This window comes from Cucurbita pepo, chromosome LG01, assembly GCF_002806865.2.
Source record: "Cucurbita pepo subsp. pepo cultivar mu-cu-16 chromosome LG01, ASM280686v2, whole genome shotgun sequence".
Lineage (NCBI taxonomy): Eukaryota > Viridiplantae > Streptophyta > Magnoliopsida > Cucurbitales > Cucurbitaceae > Cucurbita > Cucurbita pepo.
Window position 1 is genome coordinate 13,195,762 of NC_036638.1, and position 15,188 is coordinate 13,210,949.

Below are 15,188 nucleotides of genomic sequence, written 5' to 3' on the forward strand. Positions count from 1 at the left end.
TTTGGCAGCCCATGGTTTTCTTTTGTCCTTCACGCTTACGCTTGCTCTCAAGCTCGACCATCTCGTCTCTTACTCTTGGTGGTTCGTACCTCTCTCAATTCCTTANTTAAATTGTCATAAATAGTAAATAGTTATGTAGAGTAAAAATCTATATCCGTTAAATTTATATATGGGTAGTGTTAGATAGTAGATGATTATATATAGTAAAACTAAATGTAGTAAAATGAACCATATATATTATTTGAAATTATCTATTCTCTAGTACATCCATGAAGTAATCAACACAAAATCTTTAAATATTCCTCTCTCATTTTCTCTCTCTTATTTTTTGTGTTCATCTAGATCGAGTGTGTGCGTTGTTGTGCGATCCTAACATTGAGGCGCTACCTCATAAAATTCTCTCTTTGGTGGGGATAACATAGTGTATACTAGCCTTCTCTTGTCATCCTTGGGAGGTTAGTTGGTGAACCCTTCTTATAGGTCCATCAAGTCACACAAGGTCAGGGGAGTGACCCTCTTGTGTTTGTCAACTACTAAGATTACCCGTGTAATCCCATGTCTTCTCTCAAGACGAATTTATTGTGCAAGGTAATCCAATTGAACTGTCGGTCACACAACCCTAACCAACCTAGGCTTGGCTTGACAATACATCTTCACACCTGCGCAGAAACCTAGAATTCATCGCAATTTTTCAGATTCTTTCCATTTTTTTTTTTAATTTTCATATCTTTCTTGAAGTAACTCGAATCAACTTGGTTCTTTTACTAAAGTTTTATAAATTTTATCTATCTTTATAATTTTTTTTTTTGTAATTTATAAATACATACGGGAAGTGGGTCTGATTCAACTCAAGATCTCTTCACGAAACTTGTGTGAAACATCTCCAAGTACGACATGTGGAAAACTAAGAACCTAAATCCAATTGAGGATTTGAGAGAAAACCAAAATCAACCCTATGAAATATTACTTTATGTTCTCCATCGATTCTTCATGGATTTGAGTGATTCATAAGTCTAGAATTGTTCTCTTCTTGAACATCTCTTGAGAAGAAACTTTGATGAAATTCAGGCTCTAAACCGTCATTTAATCTAATTCTCTCTCAAAATCCTAACCCTTTTTATTTTTCTTTTTTACTCTTTCTTTTTATTTCTTCCCCTTTCATGGCATGCTTAGGGCACTCACGGACCCAATAAAGAAAGAGGGTTCAAAATGACATTTTTACCCCTGAATAGTCTTTGGGCGACTTTTTCGTAATTTTTCACCATTTTCTTTCATATTTTTTTCAGGTTATTGGGATTATTTTAAACATGTTTCCCTTTTAACTCATCTTAAAATTTTCGAAGGTAAATATCACTTTTAACCTATTTTTCGAACTCATATTTATTTAATATTAAAAGAAAAAACGAAATGAAACTTAGTTATTGAGTTTCGAAAAATAGATATTAATATAAAAAACCCAAACAGAAAATTACCATTTTCCCAAGTTTGGTGGGGTAATAAGTGAAAGTTAAAGAACTAAATAGCTAATTTTATTTTCTCCCTATTATTTTTTTACTTATTTATTATTGAGAATTTAAATTTGTGGACAAAAATTTTCGTGGTGGAAGTAGTTTGATTAATTAAAATAATTAAAATAATTAAAATGGATATTGATCGCAAAAAAAAGACCTAAAAGGGTATTTTGGGGACAAAGAAAACGAATAATTTTCAAAATTCAACGCTTACATTTAATTAAACGTCTTTTTCCTCCTTTCGCGTAAAAGCAAAGTGTTGAAATGAAACCGCTGGCGCTCGGGAATATTTGTTAACCCCACCTTCCACTGCCCCATTTCAATTTTTTTCTCAATTTCAGCGTTGAGGCCGAACTTTCTTAGAAAGAGAGGTGGAGGGGGTTGAGGAGAGGACTCCAGTTCTCTCTCTTTTGCTTAATCTTTTCTGAACAGACCAAATTCTTCTTTCTTTTTCTTCTTCTTCTTCTTCTTCTTCTTCTTCTTCTTCTTCTTCTTCTTCTTCTTCTTCTTCTTCTGGGTATGGTGGTGGAGACTAGAGTGTTGACATGGAGGAGGGTGTTCAAGTCTCTCCAGGCTTTGGCAGCCCATGGTTTTCTTTTGTCCTTCACGCTTACGCTTGCTCTCAAGCTCGACCATCTCGTCTCTTACTCTTGGTGGTTCGTACCTCTCTCAATTCCTTATTCAACTTTTCTGTTTCTTTTGCAGAATATTAGTGGAACCCATTTGTAATTTTGTGTAATTTGAACTTTTTTGGGTCTGAATTCTGAAGTTCCTTCATTATTTGGTGGTATGGAGAATGTAGAAATGAATTTGGAGGTGTTAGCCTGATATCTCGCTAGCATTTTGTTGTGTTTCTCTGCTCTTATCTTCTGCTAACAATTTCTGCCCTGCTTTGTTNTTGAGGCGCTACCTCATAAAATTCTCTCTTTGGTGGGGATAACATAGTGTATACTAGCCTTCTCTTGTCATCCTTGGGAGGTTAGTTGGTGAACCCTTCTTATAGGTCCATCAAGTCACACAAGGTCAGGGGAGTGACCCTCTTGTGTTTGTCAACTACTAAGATTACCCGTGTAATCCCATGTCTTCTCTCAAGACGAATTTATTGTGCAAGGTAATCCAATTGAACTGTCGGTCACACAACCCTAACCAACCTAGGCTTGGCTTGACAATACATCTTCACACCTGCGCAGAAACCTAGAATTCATCGCAATTTTTCAGATTCTTTCCATTTTTTTTTTTAATTTTCATATCTTTCTTGAAGTAACTCGAATCAACTTGGTTCTTTTACTAAAGTTTTATAAATTTTATCTATCTTTATAATTTTTTTTTTTGTAATTTATAAATACATACGGGAAGTGGGTCTGATTCAACTCAAGATCTCTTCACGAAACTTGTGTGAAACATCTCCAAGTACGACATGTGGAAAACTAAGAACCTAAATCCAATTGAGGATTTGAGAGAAAACCAAAATCAACCCTATGAAATATTACTTTATGTTCTCCATCGATTCTTCATGGATTTGAGTGATTCATAAGTCTAGAATTGTTCTCTTCTTGAACATCTCTTGAGAAGAAACTTTGATGAAATTCAGGCTCTAAACCGTCATTTAATCTAATTCTCTCTCAAAATCCTAACCCTTTTTATTTTTCTTTTTTACTCTTTCTTTTTATTTCTTCCCCTTTCATGGCATGCTTAGGGCACTCACGGACCCAATAAAGAAAGAGGGTTCAAAATGACATTTTTACCCCTGAATAGTCTTTGGGCGACTTTTTCGTAATTTTTCACCATTTTCTTTCATATTTTTTTCAGGTTATTGGGATTATTTTAAACATGTTTCCCTTTTAACTCATCTTAAAATTTTCGAAGGTAAATATCACTTTTAACCTATTTTTCGAACTCATATTTATTTAATATTAAAAGAAAAAACGAAATGAAACTTAGTTATTGAGTTTCGAAAAATAGATATTAATATAAAAAACCCAAACAGAAAATTACCATTTTCCCAAGTTTGGTGGGGTAATAAGTGAAAGTTAAAGAACTAAATAGCTAATTTTATTTTCTCCCTATTATTTTTTTACTTATTTATTATTGAGAATTTAAATTTGTGGACAAAAATTTTCGTGGTGGAAGTAGTTTGATTAATTAAAATAATTAAAATAATTAAAATGGATATTGATCGCAAAAAAAAGACCTAAAAGGGTATTTTGGGGACAAAGAAAACGAATAATTTTCAAAATTCAACGCTTACATTTAATTAAACGTCTTTTTCCTCCTTTCGCGTAAAAGCAAAGTGTTGAAATGAAACCGCTGGCGCTCGGGAATATTTGTTAACCCCACCTTCCACTGCCCCATTTCAATTTTTTTCTCAATTTCAGCGTTGAGGCCGAACTTTCTTAGAAAGAGAGGTGGAGGGGGTTGAGGAGAGGACTCCAGTTCTCTCTCTTTTGCTTAATCTTTTCTGAACAGACCAAATTCTTCTTTCTTTTTCTTCTTCTTCTTCTTCTTCTTCTTCTTCTTCTTCTTCTTCTTCTTCTTCTTCTTCTTCTTCTGGGTATGGTGGTGGAGACTAGAGTGTTGACATGGAGGAGGGTGTTCAAGTCTCTCCAGGCTTTGGCAGCCCATGGTTTTCTTTTGTCCTTCACGCTTACGCTTGCTCTCAAGCTCGACCATCTCGTCTCTTACTCTTGGTGGTTCGTACCTCTCTCAATTCCTTATTCAACTTTTCTGTTTCTTTTGCAGAATATTAGTGGAACCCATTTGTAATTTTGTGTAATTTGAACTTTTTTGGGTCTGAATTCTGAAGTTCCTTCATTATTTGGTGGTATGGAGAATGTAGAAATGAATTTGGAGGTGTTAGCCTGATATCTCGCTAGCATTTTGTTGTGTTTCTCTGCTCTTATCTTCTGCTAACAATTTCTGCCCTGCTTTGTTTTTCTACCTCATAAGGAAATTTGAATATAAAAAAGTTTCTGAGGCTCTGTTTGCTTGGATTTGATTGGTCATTTGTATTACTTTCTGGTATGGGTGGAGGGGCCTGCATATGGGCTTGGGTTTGAACTCCCAAACGAAGTTATTTCACTGTCTGGTGGGTATTATAGAGAAACCTGCATCTGGGTCCCACCTAATTTGAAAGGCCTTGGTTAATCGTTTCTGAAATTTCATCTCTGTGCTTGTGTTGAAAAGAAGGTTGCGGCATTTATTTCCACTCTTGGGTATATTTAAGGGTAAATTTCAGATGGGCACTCATAATCTCTGGCTATTGAGATTTGGCTTGCTAATACCTGTCAGCTGTCATTACATAAACTTGCTTTTTAAGAGGACGGGAAGTCTTATATTATGAAATTAGAACATTACTGTAATATATTGTGACTGTGCGTCTATAATATATTTGTCTTGACATGGAATTGTGGAAGAACAATATCCAGCCATAACTTGAATGTAGAGGAGTCTTATGCAATACCAAAATCTAGAGCTCGTTTAGTCCTTTATAAGGCCTAGTTTGAAGTAGGTTCAAATATTGAAGAGTGTCTTCTTGGGTTTAGTCTGGAACTCTGGGGTAGTTTATGGTTTGTTCATATGAATGCAAGTTACATTGCAATTCATGCTTAACATGGTTAACTCAGCCCTAGATATGCATGAAGATTTTTTTCTTTGCCATGAATGAGCTGCCATTTACATGTTCTATTATTTTCTCTTTGGAGATTTGTGGGAATGCATTGGAAAAGTCCTTCCCGCTCTTAACATCTGAATTAATAGATAGAATCAATTTATCCTTTTTGTCTGCAGGGTTGTCTTTTCACCCCTATGGCTTTTTCATTTAGTTGCAGCAAGAGGCAGATTTTCTCTACCTGCTCCATCAATGCCTCATGACCGATATGTATGTGATTCGTCTACTTTGTTTTCTAAGCTCATATAACCTAACCAATTTCATTTTGTTCTTCCTCGGTAAAGAACACAAATTTAAACATTCCTTTGTGATGCACAGTGGGCACCGTGGCATGCTGTCATGGCAACACCATTACTTGTTGCTTTCGAAGTACTTCTTTGTATATATTTAGAGTGCAGTAATGGTAGGTAGTCTCTTTAGTTATTGTTTCTCCTTGGGCTTGTGGAGTGNCGTAATTTTTCACCATTTTCTTTCATATTTTTTTCAGGTTATTGGGATTATTTTAAACATGTTTCCCTTTTAACTCATCTTAAAATTTTCGAAGGTAAATATCACTTTTAACCTATTTTTCGAACTCATATTTATTTAATATTAAAAGAAAAAACGAAATGAAACTTAGTTATTGAGTTTCGAAAAATAGATATTAATATAAAAAACCCAAACAGAAAATTACCATTTTCCCAAGTTTGGTGGGGTAATAAGTGAAAGTTAAAGAACTAAATAGCTAATTTTATTTTCTCCCTATTATTTTTTTACTTATTTATTATTGAGAATTTAAATTTGTGGACAAAAATTTTCGTGGTGGAAGTAGTTTGATTAATTAAAATAATTAAAATAATTAAAATGGATATTGATCGCAAAAAAAAGACCTAAAAGGGTATTTTGGGGACAAAGAAAACGAATAATTTTCAAAATTCAACGCTTACATTTAATTAAACGTCTTTTTCCTCCTTTCGCGTAAAAGCAAAGTGTTGAAATGAAACCGCTGGCGCTCGGGAATATTTGTTAACCCCACCTTCCACTGCCCCATTTCAATTTTTTTCTCAATTTCAGCGTTGAGGCCGAACTTTCTTAGAAAGAGAGGTGGAGGGGGTTGAGGAGAGGACTCCAGTTCTCTCTCTTTTGCTTAATCTTTTCTGAACAGACCAAATTCTTCTTTCTTTTTCTTCTTCTTCTTCTTCTTCTTCTTCTTCTTCTTCTTCTTCTTCTTCTTCTTCTTCTTCTTCTGGGTATGGTGGTGGAGACTAGAGTGTTGACATGGAGGAGGGTGTTCAAGTCTCTCCAGGCTTTGGCAGCCCATGGTTTTCTTTTGTCCTTCACGCTTACGCTTGCTCTCAAGCTCGACCATCTCGTCTCTTACTCTTGGTGGTTCGTACCTCTCTCAATTCCTTATTCAACTTTTCTGTTTCTTTTGCAGAATATTAGTGGAACCCATTTGTAATTTTGTGTAATTTGAACTTTTTTGGGTCTGAATTCTGAAGTTCCTTCATTATTTGGTGGTATGGAGAATGTAGAAATGAATTTGGAGGTGTTAGCCTGATATCTCGCTAGCATTTTGTTGTGTTTCTCTGCTCTTATCTTCTGCTAACAATTTCTGCCCTGCTTTGTTTTTCTACCTCATAAGGAAATTTGAATATAAAAAAGTTTCTGAGGCTCTGTTTGCTTGGATTTGATTGGTCATTTGTATTACTTTCTGGTATGGGTGGAGGGGCCTGCATATGGGCTTGGGTTTGAACTCCCAAACGAAGTTATTTCACTGTCTGGTGGGTATTATAGAGAAACCTGCATCTGGGTCCCACCTAATTTGAAAGGCCTTGGTTAATCGTTTCTGAAATTTCATCTCTGTGCTTGTGTTGAAAAGAAGGTTGCGGCATTTATTTCCACTCTTGGGTATATTTAAGGGTAAATTTCAGATGGGCACTCATAATCTCTGGCTATTGAGATTTGGCTTGCTAATACCTGTCAGCTGTCATTACATAAACTTGCTTTTTAAGAGGACGGGAAGTCTTATATTATGAAATTAGAACATTACTGTAATATATTGTGACTGTGCGTCTATAATATATTTGTCTTGACATGGAATTGTGGAAGAACAATATCCAGCCATAACTTGAATGTAGAGGAGTCTTATGCAATACCAAAATCTAGAGCTCGTTTAGTCCTTTATAAGGCCTAGTTTGAAGTAGGTTCAAATATTGAAGAGTGTCTTCTTGGGTTTAGTCTGGAACTCTGGGGTAGTTTATGGTTTGTTCATATGAATGCAAGTTACATTGCAATTCATGCTTAACATGGTTAACTCAGCCCTAGATATGCATGAAGATTTTTTTCTTTGCCATGAATGAGCTGCCATTTACATGTTCTATTATTTTCTCTTTGGAGATTTGTGGGAATGCATTGGAAAAGTCCTTCCCGCTCTTAACATCTGAATTAATAGATAGAATCAATTTATCCTTTTTGTCTGCAGGGTTGTCTTTTCACCCCTATGGCTTTTTCATTTAGTTGCAGCAAGAGGCAGATTTTCTCTACCTGCTCCATCAATGCCTCATGACCGATATGTATGTGATTCGTCTACTTTGTTTTCTAAGCTCATATAACCTAACCAATTTCATTTTGTTCTTCCTCGGTAAAGAACACAAATTTAAACATTCCTTTGTGATGCACAGTGGGCACCGTGGCATGCTGTCATGGCAACACCATTACTTGTTGCTTTCGAAGTACTTCTTTGTATATATTTAGAGTGCAGTAATGGTAGGTAGTCTCTTTAGTTATTGTTTCTCCTTGGGCTTGTGGAGTGTTTGATTCCATGTATTGGAAGTTTTTCTTGCTTGTAGGCTCATTAATATGGGTCCACTAGAATAAAGTGATACTATTTCATAATAATCACTCGTACTTTAATCTTAATGCAGCTTAATTTTACTGCAGTTATAGATTTGAAGATTGTCTTTGTTCCCCTCATGATATTTGAGATAGCAATTTTGGTCGACAATATCAGGTACAATCATGTTCTTCCACACGATCATGAATTCTTCGTCAATTGTTCTTTTTTTTACCTCTAAGGCTCTGGAAAATTGGAATACACAATTTTATTGTATATGTATTTTTCCTTTGGAGAAAGACATATTTTCCATTTGAGATGAAGTACAAAAAAGAGGATGAGGCATCCTCAAACCCATCGTGGATGCTTACGCAATGCACCCTAATTAGCACCAATATCTAAGAAAAAGTAATTACAGAAAAAGTTACAAAGAGAACTCTGTGTCTTGACTGTTATTCACTAATTGAATAAATAATTGTGCAACTCTGTTATTACGTATCCAAGACTAAAAGTAAAAAAGATTACTTCAACCTTTGGTGATTTGATATTTCTTTGTGATTTTCTCTCCATTTTTCTTTGAGCTAAAATATTTCAGTAATTTTCATTATATCATATTTACTTCATTTTCAATTATATGAATTTTTTCTTGTAGGATGTGTAGAGCCTTACTGCCTGGAGATGAAGAAGACAACGTAAGCGATGAAGTTATATGGGAAACGCTTCCTGTAAGTTGGATTGGAAAATTATTCTTTTGCATATAATGCTGAATGTCAATCAAAATCTCAGCATCATTGATTTACCATCATATGCTATTGTCTGGGGAGTACTACTTAGGTTTTTGCATGGTGATGACTGATTATTAAGAAAACAACGCTTTCTTTTAGCACGCTGCCCTTAGACATGCTACAGTTCCCAAGAGTTTCATCAACTTTTTAGATTAAAATTTCCATTATTTGGATAGCTCCTTTTGCTGTACAATTGAAAACGATTTACAAAGGATGGGACTATGGTGTGGTATCATCATTGGAATAGCTATGCTTTTACTTTTTATTTTTTATTTTTATTTTGAGGTCTTTGTGCTTGATTAAAGCTAGTGAAAAAGGTAAAAGGGCTTAAAGCTAAAGGAATTATTAAGGCTATTCCTGCTTATTCCAGTTGAAATGACACGATACTTTTTCTGGTTATTATCTAACATATCCTTGAAAGAGCCATGTAATGATTATCTTGATTCTTGGTCATCCTGTATAAGTCTTAGAAAATTAGGTTGTTTGGGCTATTATATTCAAGTGTTTGGTTTTTACACGTTTCATGTATATATATATATATATATTTGCTATGATATTTTGATACTGAGTTATTGATCTCTGGTTCCAGCACTTCTGGGTCTCAATCTCCATGGTTTTCTTCATCGCTGCAACCCTTTTCACTCTTCTTAAGCTTAGTGGTATGTTTACCTCTTCTCAAATGAACTAAGATTATTAGTCATATTAAGTTGGTACTCACAGTCTTATAGCAACTAGGTCTAGGTCCATTAATTGCTCACCATCTTGACTTTCTGATTGTTATTTTTATGGCTATACTTTACAAGACCATTTATACTAAAGATCTCTGGATGTACGTCATAATGTGTCTTCAGAGTATCAAAGCTCTTGCAGCAAGTTTTTTTTTTAAATTACTTGAAAAGATTGTGACCTGTTAGTTCAGATCGGGGTTTAAAATTACTTGAGCCTTTTGGGTTCTTGATGGGGTAAAATGAACATTTTAGTGCTTTTTTTAATAGGAAACTAAAAATATTATTAACAGAGCCAAGAATAAAGATAGAAAAAAGGGGGATGAGATATTCCCACAAAACCAAGGGGTTACAAAATAGAATCCCAATGGATATGACCATATGAATAAGTATTTTCGTGCACTTAAGTTTATATTCGAAGCTTCATCGCGAGAATATTCTTATGATAATTTTAGTGTTATAGACATGTAACAAGTGGAGGATGCACGGGATAAATTTCTAATTTTTAAATTGATATGAGCTCTGTTTGATAATAATTGTTTTTAAGTTTTATGTTTCATTAAATTAAGGTAGATAATGATTTGCCTGTTCTACTTTCTAGTTTTAGCACACTGTTGAAATATTGACAAAACTTCCAACTTTTTCTAAAAGAACTACTATTTTTAGAGTTTAGGCTTTTGCTATGTTTTAAGAAGCATTTTTACTAGTAGAATGGAAAATAAAAAAGAAAAATAAAATAAAACAACCTTAATTTCAAAACGGCGCTTCCCATCATTATATCTTTGAGCGAAAACATGCTATTGACATGCGTGCATGCGACAGGAACTCGCTAGGGAAACTTAAAAGAAGAATAAACATTAGGGAGACTCAGTAAACCATAATCAAAAGGGGCATGATCTGTAATACTTGTTCTGTGAACAGTATCATATTGTTGATATGCCTGCAAGTGATACAAACAGTAGGGAGGCTCATTTAACCTTCACAGACTGATAAAAAACACACTCCTTTTTTATGCAGGCAGTGTAGCTGCTCTGGGCTGGTGGGATCTATTTATAAATTACTGGTACATTGACTTTGAGTCTGCTTTAAATATATGTGGTTAAATTGCATGTTGTGATCCTAAACTTTCGTAGACCTGTTTATTTAATTTCTATACTTTTAAAAGATGCTAATAGATCCTCAAACTGTTTAATAAGTTTTTGCTAATAATTCATTTGGCAACAGCATGACATGCTAATTGTGTATTATTTAAGGATCATGCAATGGGTTGATTTAAAGCTTTGCTCTTGAATAATCCAATCAATATGCCGCGTAAGCGTTAAACTCACATGGGGTGGATTTAAAGCTTAGTTCTTAAATAATACTATCTATGTGTTAAATAAGTGTTAAACTAATAATGTTAACAGGAGGATCTTATTAGACAAAGTTGGAAATTCTAGTACTTACTAGATTTTTTTTTTTAATTTATTTTTATTTTTATTTTTTCAATAAAGGGACTAGATTAGATATAATTATCAAGATTTGGTGACGTATTAGAAACCTTTTGAAGTTAAAGAACTAAATAGCTGTAACAAGTTTTGGGACAAAAATTCTAGTTTAACCTTTTTTTTGCTTTTCTTTCCTTGCATATTGAATTGTTCTCGAGAAATTCTTATATAAATCACAATTTCTCCTTAAAAATCTGCAGTATAGCCGAATGCTTTGCATTTCTTGTCTGCACGAAGTGGTATAATCCTATGATTCATAGGCATTCTCTTGTTAGAGAATCCAGTTCCTCTTCGCTGACCATTAGATACCTCGACTGGGATAGAGGTGTGGTTGTTTCCTCTGATGAGGTTCAACCCCAAGTCAGAGTTTGTAACTTGCAGGAAGTTGGTGGACACATCATGAAGGTTCCTTTAATCATTTTCCAAATCATGCTTTTTATGCGCTTAGAGGTAAATTTTTAAAAAGATGAATTTTAAATGAAATTTTTCTATAGCTTCTGGGTTTCTCATTTCAAACATTTCAATTTCAGGGAACCCCTAGGAGTGCTTCCTATATTCCTTGTCTGGTTCTGTTCTCTCCTCTTTTCTTATTGCAAGGGGTGGGTTCAGTATTTGCGGCATATAGGTCAATGGAAAAAATTATAATTTTGCTAGTTGGTTCACCTACCTCTGTAAGATATCTTGATATAAGGTCGAAGGCTCGTGAACTGTTAGGGTTCATGCACCATGGATCGAGGTAAATTCTTGAATTTTTGTCTATTTCTTTAGTTGATTCCCAGTTATGCAACTTGAATTGAATGTAGAATTTACAGGATAATTAGATATTATCCTTTGGTTTATATCAATTTCTTCCTTATTTGTAGGTTACTGGGTTGGTGGTCAATTGATGAAGGTAGTCAAGAGGAGCAAGCTAAACTTTATTCTGCTGGAAATTCTGGGTTTGTTTTCGACCTTACTTAACTTCAATCTGATTCTAGGTTTTATCTGATGCCCATGTACACTTCAATATATAATGCTAAGATCAACTCTGGGGAATCATATGGGGCTTCAAGTTATTAAGTTCTCTAAATAGGATCTTGAACCTGGACCTTGGAGAGTATCTCCAACGTATCCAGACCCTTACCATTAGGACGCCCTTCGAATTCGTTGTTGAACCCTTTAAGAATCGCTGTTATACATGTATACTACTTTAATTCAAGATTCTTGTATTTTATTTTATCGATATCATACTTTTTGAGCACGCTACTTACACGTTGTTTGATCTGGCTCAAATCTAGTAGATTGGGAAATGAAGATTTTGAATGAAGAAATGGTTTAAACTATATTCTCGATTGACATTTGTTGTAGCTTGAAATGGAAAGAAGTTGATGAACTTTCTTTGCTTGATACTGTAAAGTAGTGATATTTCTTTGTTCTGTTTTTTCTCCTAATGGTTTGGTATTTCATAGTTTTATCATGTACTTAACAATCCAGGGAAGCCCATATTGACTTTTCCTTGTGATTATAAATTATTTTTTTGTTGGTGATGGAAGAACTTATAAAGACTTACGAACTTGTAGCTATGTCTAGTGTTCTTCCTTCTCGTTGATACAAAGATATATTGTCTTCATTATTTTTTCTTTCTTATTCTTGTCCTTAATGCTATTATTCAGGTATGATACTTTCACACCAGAGACTGTAAAGAAAAGGACCAAATCCAATCTAGTTGATGAGGTAAAGAGAATACTATGTCTACTTCTGGTTGCCACATATTCACATCCCCCATTTGTGTGCTTTGTTTTGAGGTCATATGAGTACGTAATTTTCAGGACCAACTTATACACTATGTCTACCTCTGTATTTCTTCCAACAATTACGTACTCATAATTTTCAATTTAAATTCTGGTTCCTATCTTGTACTTTAAGTGTTTTCCCTGTAGTGGACTTCTTTATTTTCTTTTCTCGTTACAGATATGGAGATTACAAGCTGCATTAAATCAGCAGACAGAAGTTACGAAATTGAGCCGCCAGGAGCACGAAAAGCTTCTATATGTAACCTTTTCTGACTCAACTATTTTACTTTTTGAATACTCAGCTATGTTTAACCTATGAGAGAAAGAGAAGCTGTTTTTTCATGTATGGAAAACTATAAATGTTTCTGGTGGCTGTATTTGAGAATCATTTCTTTAAATTTGGGTCATTACAGGAGAAGATTCTTTGTAGAGTATGCTTTGATGAACCCATTGATATGGTTCTTCTTCCGTGTAGGCATCACATTCTTTGCAGGTAATATTCACCTTCCCCTTTGTTCATCTTCTGCTTGCTTTAACTCTGACAGTCAATTTGACTGTGTTGGTCACAAATGGGATTTCAGCTCTTGTAGTGAGAAGTGTAATCGTTGCCCAATCTGTCGGGAATCGATCGAAGAACGGCTGCCTGTAAATGATGTTTAGTGAGAAAGCCCCATATTGGTCGGGCTGGCTCAAAGCGCTGGATTGTTGCTTGTGTTTTTTTAGATGGGACAGGCATCAACAGTGTCTAACAACATATGGTGTGTATACAAAATTTCTACACGGACCAGTTTGAAAGTTCACTGAGTGTTGAGTTCCTTGCTTTGGACTGTAATTGAGTGAGAGATTATGTTTTCAGCAAATATTATGGTATCCATAGTTCACTCAAACTTGTAAATTCGTCAAACTCATGTAACCTTGTGACCAACCCAATTCAACTTTGTAGTGTTGGAATCATTTATAAGTTATGTATAGAAAGTGATGATACTTCAGAGATCCATTTCACTTATTGTATCAAAAGGAGTTGTTTGATGTCATATATTATCATATCAGAAGGCGATATTATCCCACATAGGCATTGTTCGTCCCTTATCACGTAGTGGTGTTCCACTTGACCATTCTTGCAAAATCCACCGCCAAGAATCTTACGGCCTTTTATCAAGTTTTCCTTTCACCTCTTACATCATCTTGCATCTTAGGATTCAAGGTGCATCTTCTTCTAGCACCCAACTTGTCTTGACACACTCAATTAGGTTTTCTTGAGGCTGCAACCTAGAACATTCTCTTAGAGGCACTGAGCCTTGGAACAAGGCTTGCTCATTGAACTTTCATTGACCTAGGCCCTTTCTAAGAATGCAACTATGTTCTCAGTCCAACTAGGATCTTCGTTGAATCCTAGACTGTCTGGCGACCCATTTTGTTAGACTTTGAATTATGGGCCGCCATATGGATTCAAGGGTAAAAATGGGCAGTAAAAAAAAATTTACTTTTTGTAAAAAGGAATTAAGATTAAAAAAAAAAAAAAAATGATAATGTTGTCCTAAAAAGTATCAAAAAAATATTTGTAGAAAAATTCATCTGGGTGTCCTTGACTAAAAGATAAGACAACTGTAAATAATGAAAATAAGTAATAGATGAAATTTTGTATAAATTAAAGTCGCACAACACCATAGTCAAAATCCAAAACAAAATCATTACGAAAGAGGTATTGTTCAAGTTATTTACAAATGTACAATGGGAATGATATACAAAATGTGTAGGAATAAGAATGCATGAAAATGTAGATAAAATCGATGCCCCGAGTCAACACCCCTTTGTGACAGTGTAGCATCCGAGCACTCCCCTACTTCGACCAACATCATTACTCACCTAAAAAAGATAATGTAACAAAGGGCGAACATAAAAATATTTAATAAACAACCTACTTTGAGGCTATCAATGCATCTTTATTCTATTAAGTTACCACATGCTTTTCTTCGAATTCTAGGAAGTTCAGGTCTAGCTCTACAACTATCTAAGCTTTTGGGAAGCCTTCGAAGTTTTGAGCATTCTCATGTTCATCACAATTCCACCCTTGAGTCTAGACGAGGTTTACCCATTTCTAGTGTCGAGGTTTACGGGATGATAAATCTATTCACTAAGATGATCTTCTTTTCTATTCTTAGACTTAGTCAGATGCATAGCCATAGCAGTGAATAACTAGTATCCTATATTGATGCACTACTTCATAAATTCTGTTAAGACAATATGTCATTTAATTGATCTGAACATCATCCCAAAAAGATTAGTTGGCAATCCTTCTACAAGGTTATAAAGTCTCTCTGAATCTTGAGGGAGCGACCTCGTGTGCTGACCAACTACTAGGTTATATGTGTGGTCTCACGTCCCATCTCAGGATGGGTTTACAGCAAAAAGGCCCTACTTAGGAG

General features: G+C 34.8%; 1 protein-coding gene across 2 annotated transcripts; it reads left to right on the forward strand.

Moving 5' to 3' along the window:
• The first annotated feature begins 3,790 nt into the window (after positions 1 to 3,790).
• Positions 3,791 to 13,765, forward strand: LOC111779463. Of its 2 annotated transcripts, none has more exons than XM_023659595.1 (14): positions 3,791 to 4,201; positions 5,298 to 5,388; positions 5,497 to 5,581; positions 8,101 to 8,170; positions 8,646 to 8,718; positions 9,368 to 9,437; positions 10,521 to 10,566; positions 11,191 to 11,440; positions 11,521 to 11,726; positions 11,854 to 11,928; positions 12,643 to 12,703; positions 12,941 to 13,021; positions 13,176 to 13,255; positions 13,344 to 13,765. In XM_023659595.1, exons 1-14 carry the CDS (start codon positions 4,065 to 4,067, stop codon positions 13,420 to 13,422), a joined length of 1,404 nt encoding a protein of 467 aa, XP_023515363.1. In that variant the 5' UTR covers positions 3,791 to 4,064; the 3' UTR covers positions 13,423 to 13,765. The 2 variants fall into 2 exon arrangements, with proteins under 2 accessions (XP_023515363.1, XP_023515362.1); XM_023659594.1 differs by lacking the exons at positions 3,791 to 4,201; positions 5,298 to 5,388; positions 5,497 to 5,581 and adding exons at positions 6,137 to 6,546; positions 7,643 to 7,733; positions 7,842 to 7,926.
• Positions 13,766 to 15,188: the final 1,423 nt, after the last annotated feature.

What these genes read in the sequence shown, in the direction of transcription:
- LOC111779463 (XM_023659595.1), top strand. Translation starts at nt 4,065, where the DNA reads ATGGTGGTGGAGACTAGAGTGTTGACATGGAGGAGGGTGTTCAAGTCT. An exon ending in CAATGCCTCATGACCGATAT is followed by an intron (nt 5,389 to 5,496) that starts GTATGTGATTCG and finishes TGTGATGCACAG; the next exon opens with TGGGCACCGTGGCATGCTGT. An exon ending in TATTCTGCTGGAAATTCTGG is followed by an intron (nt 11,929 to 12,642) that starts GTTTGTTTTCGA and finishes GCTATTATTCAG; the next exon opens with GTATGATACTTTCACACCAG.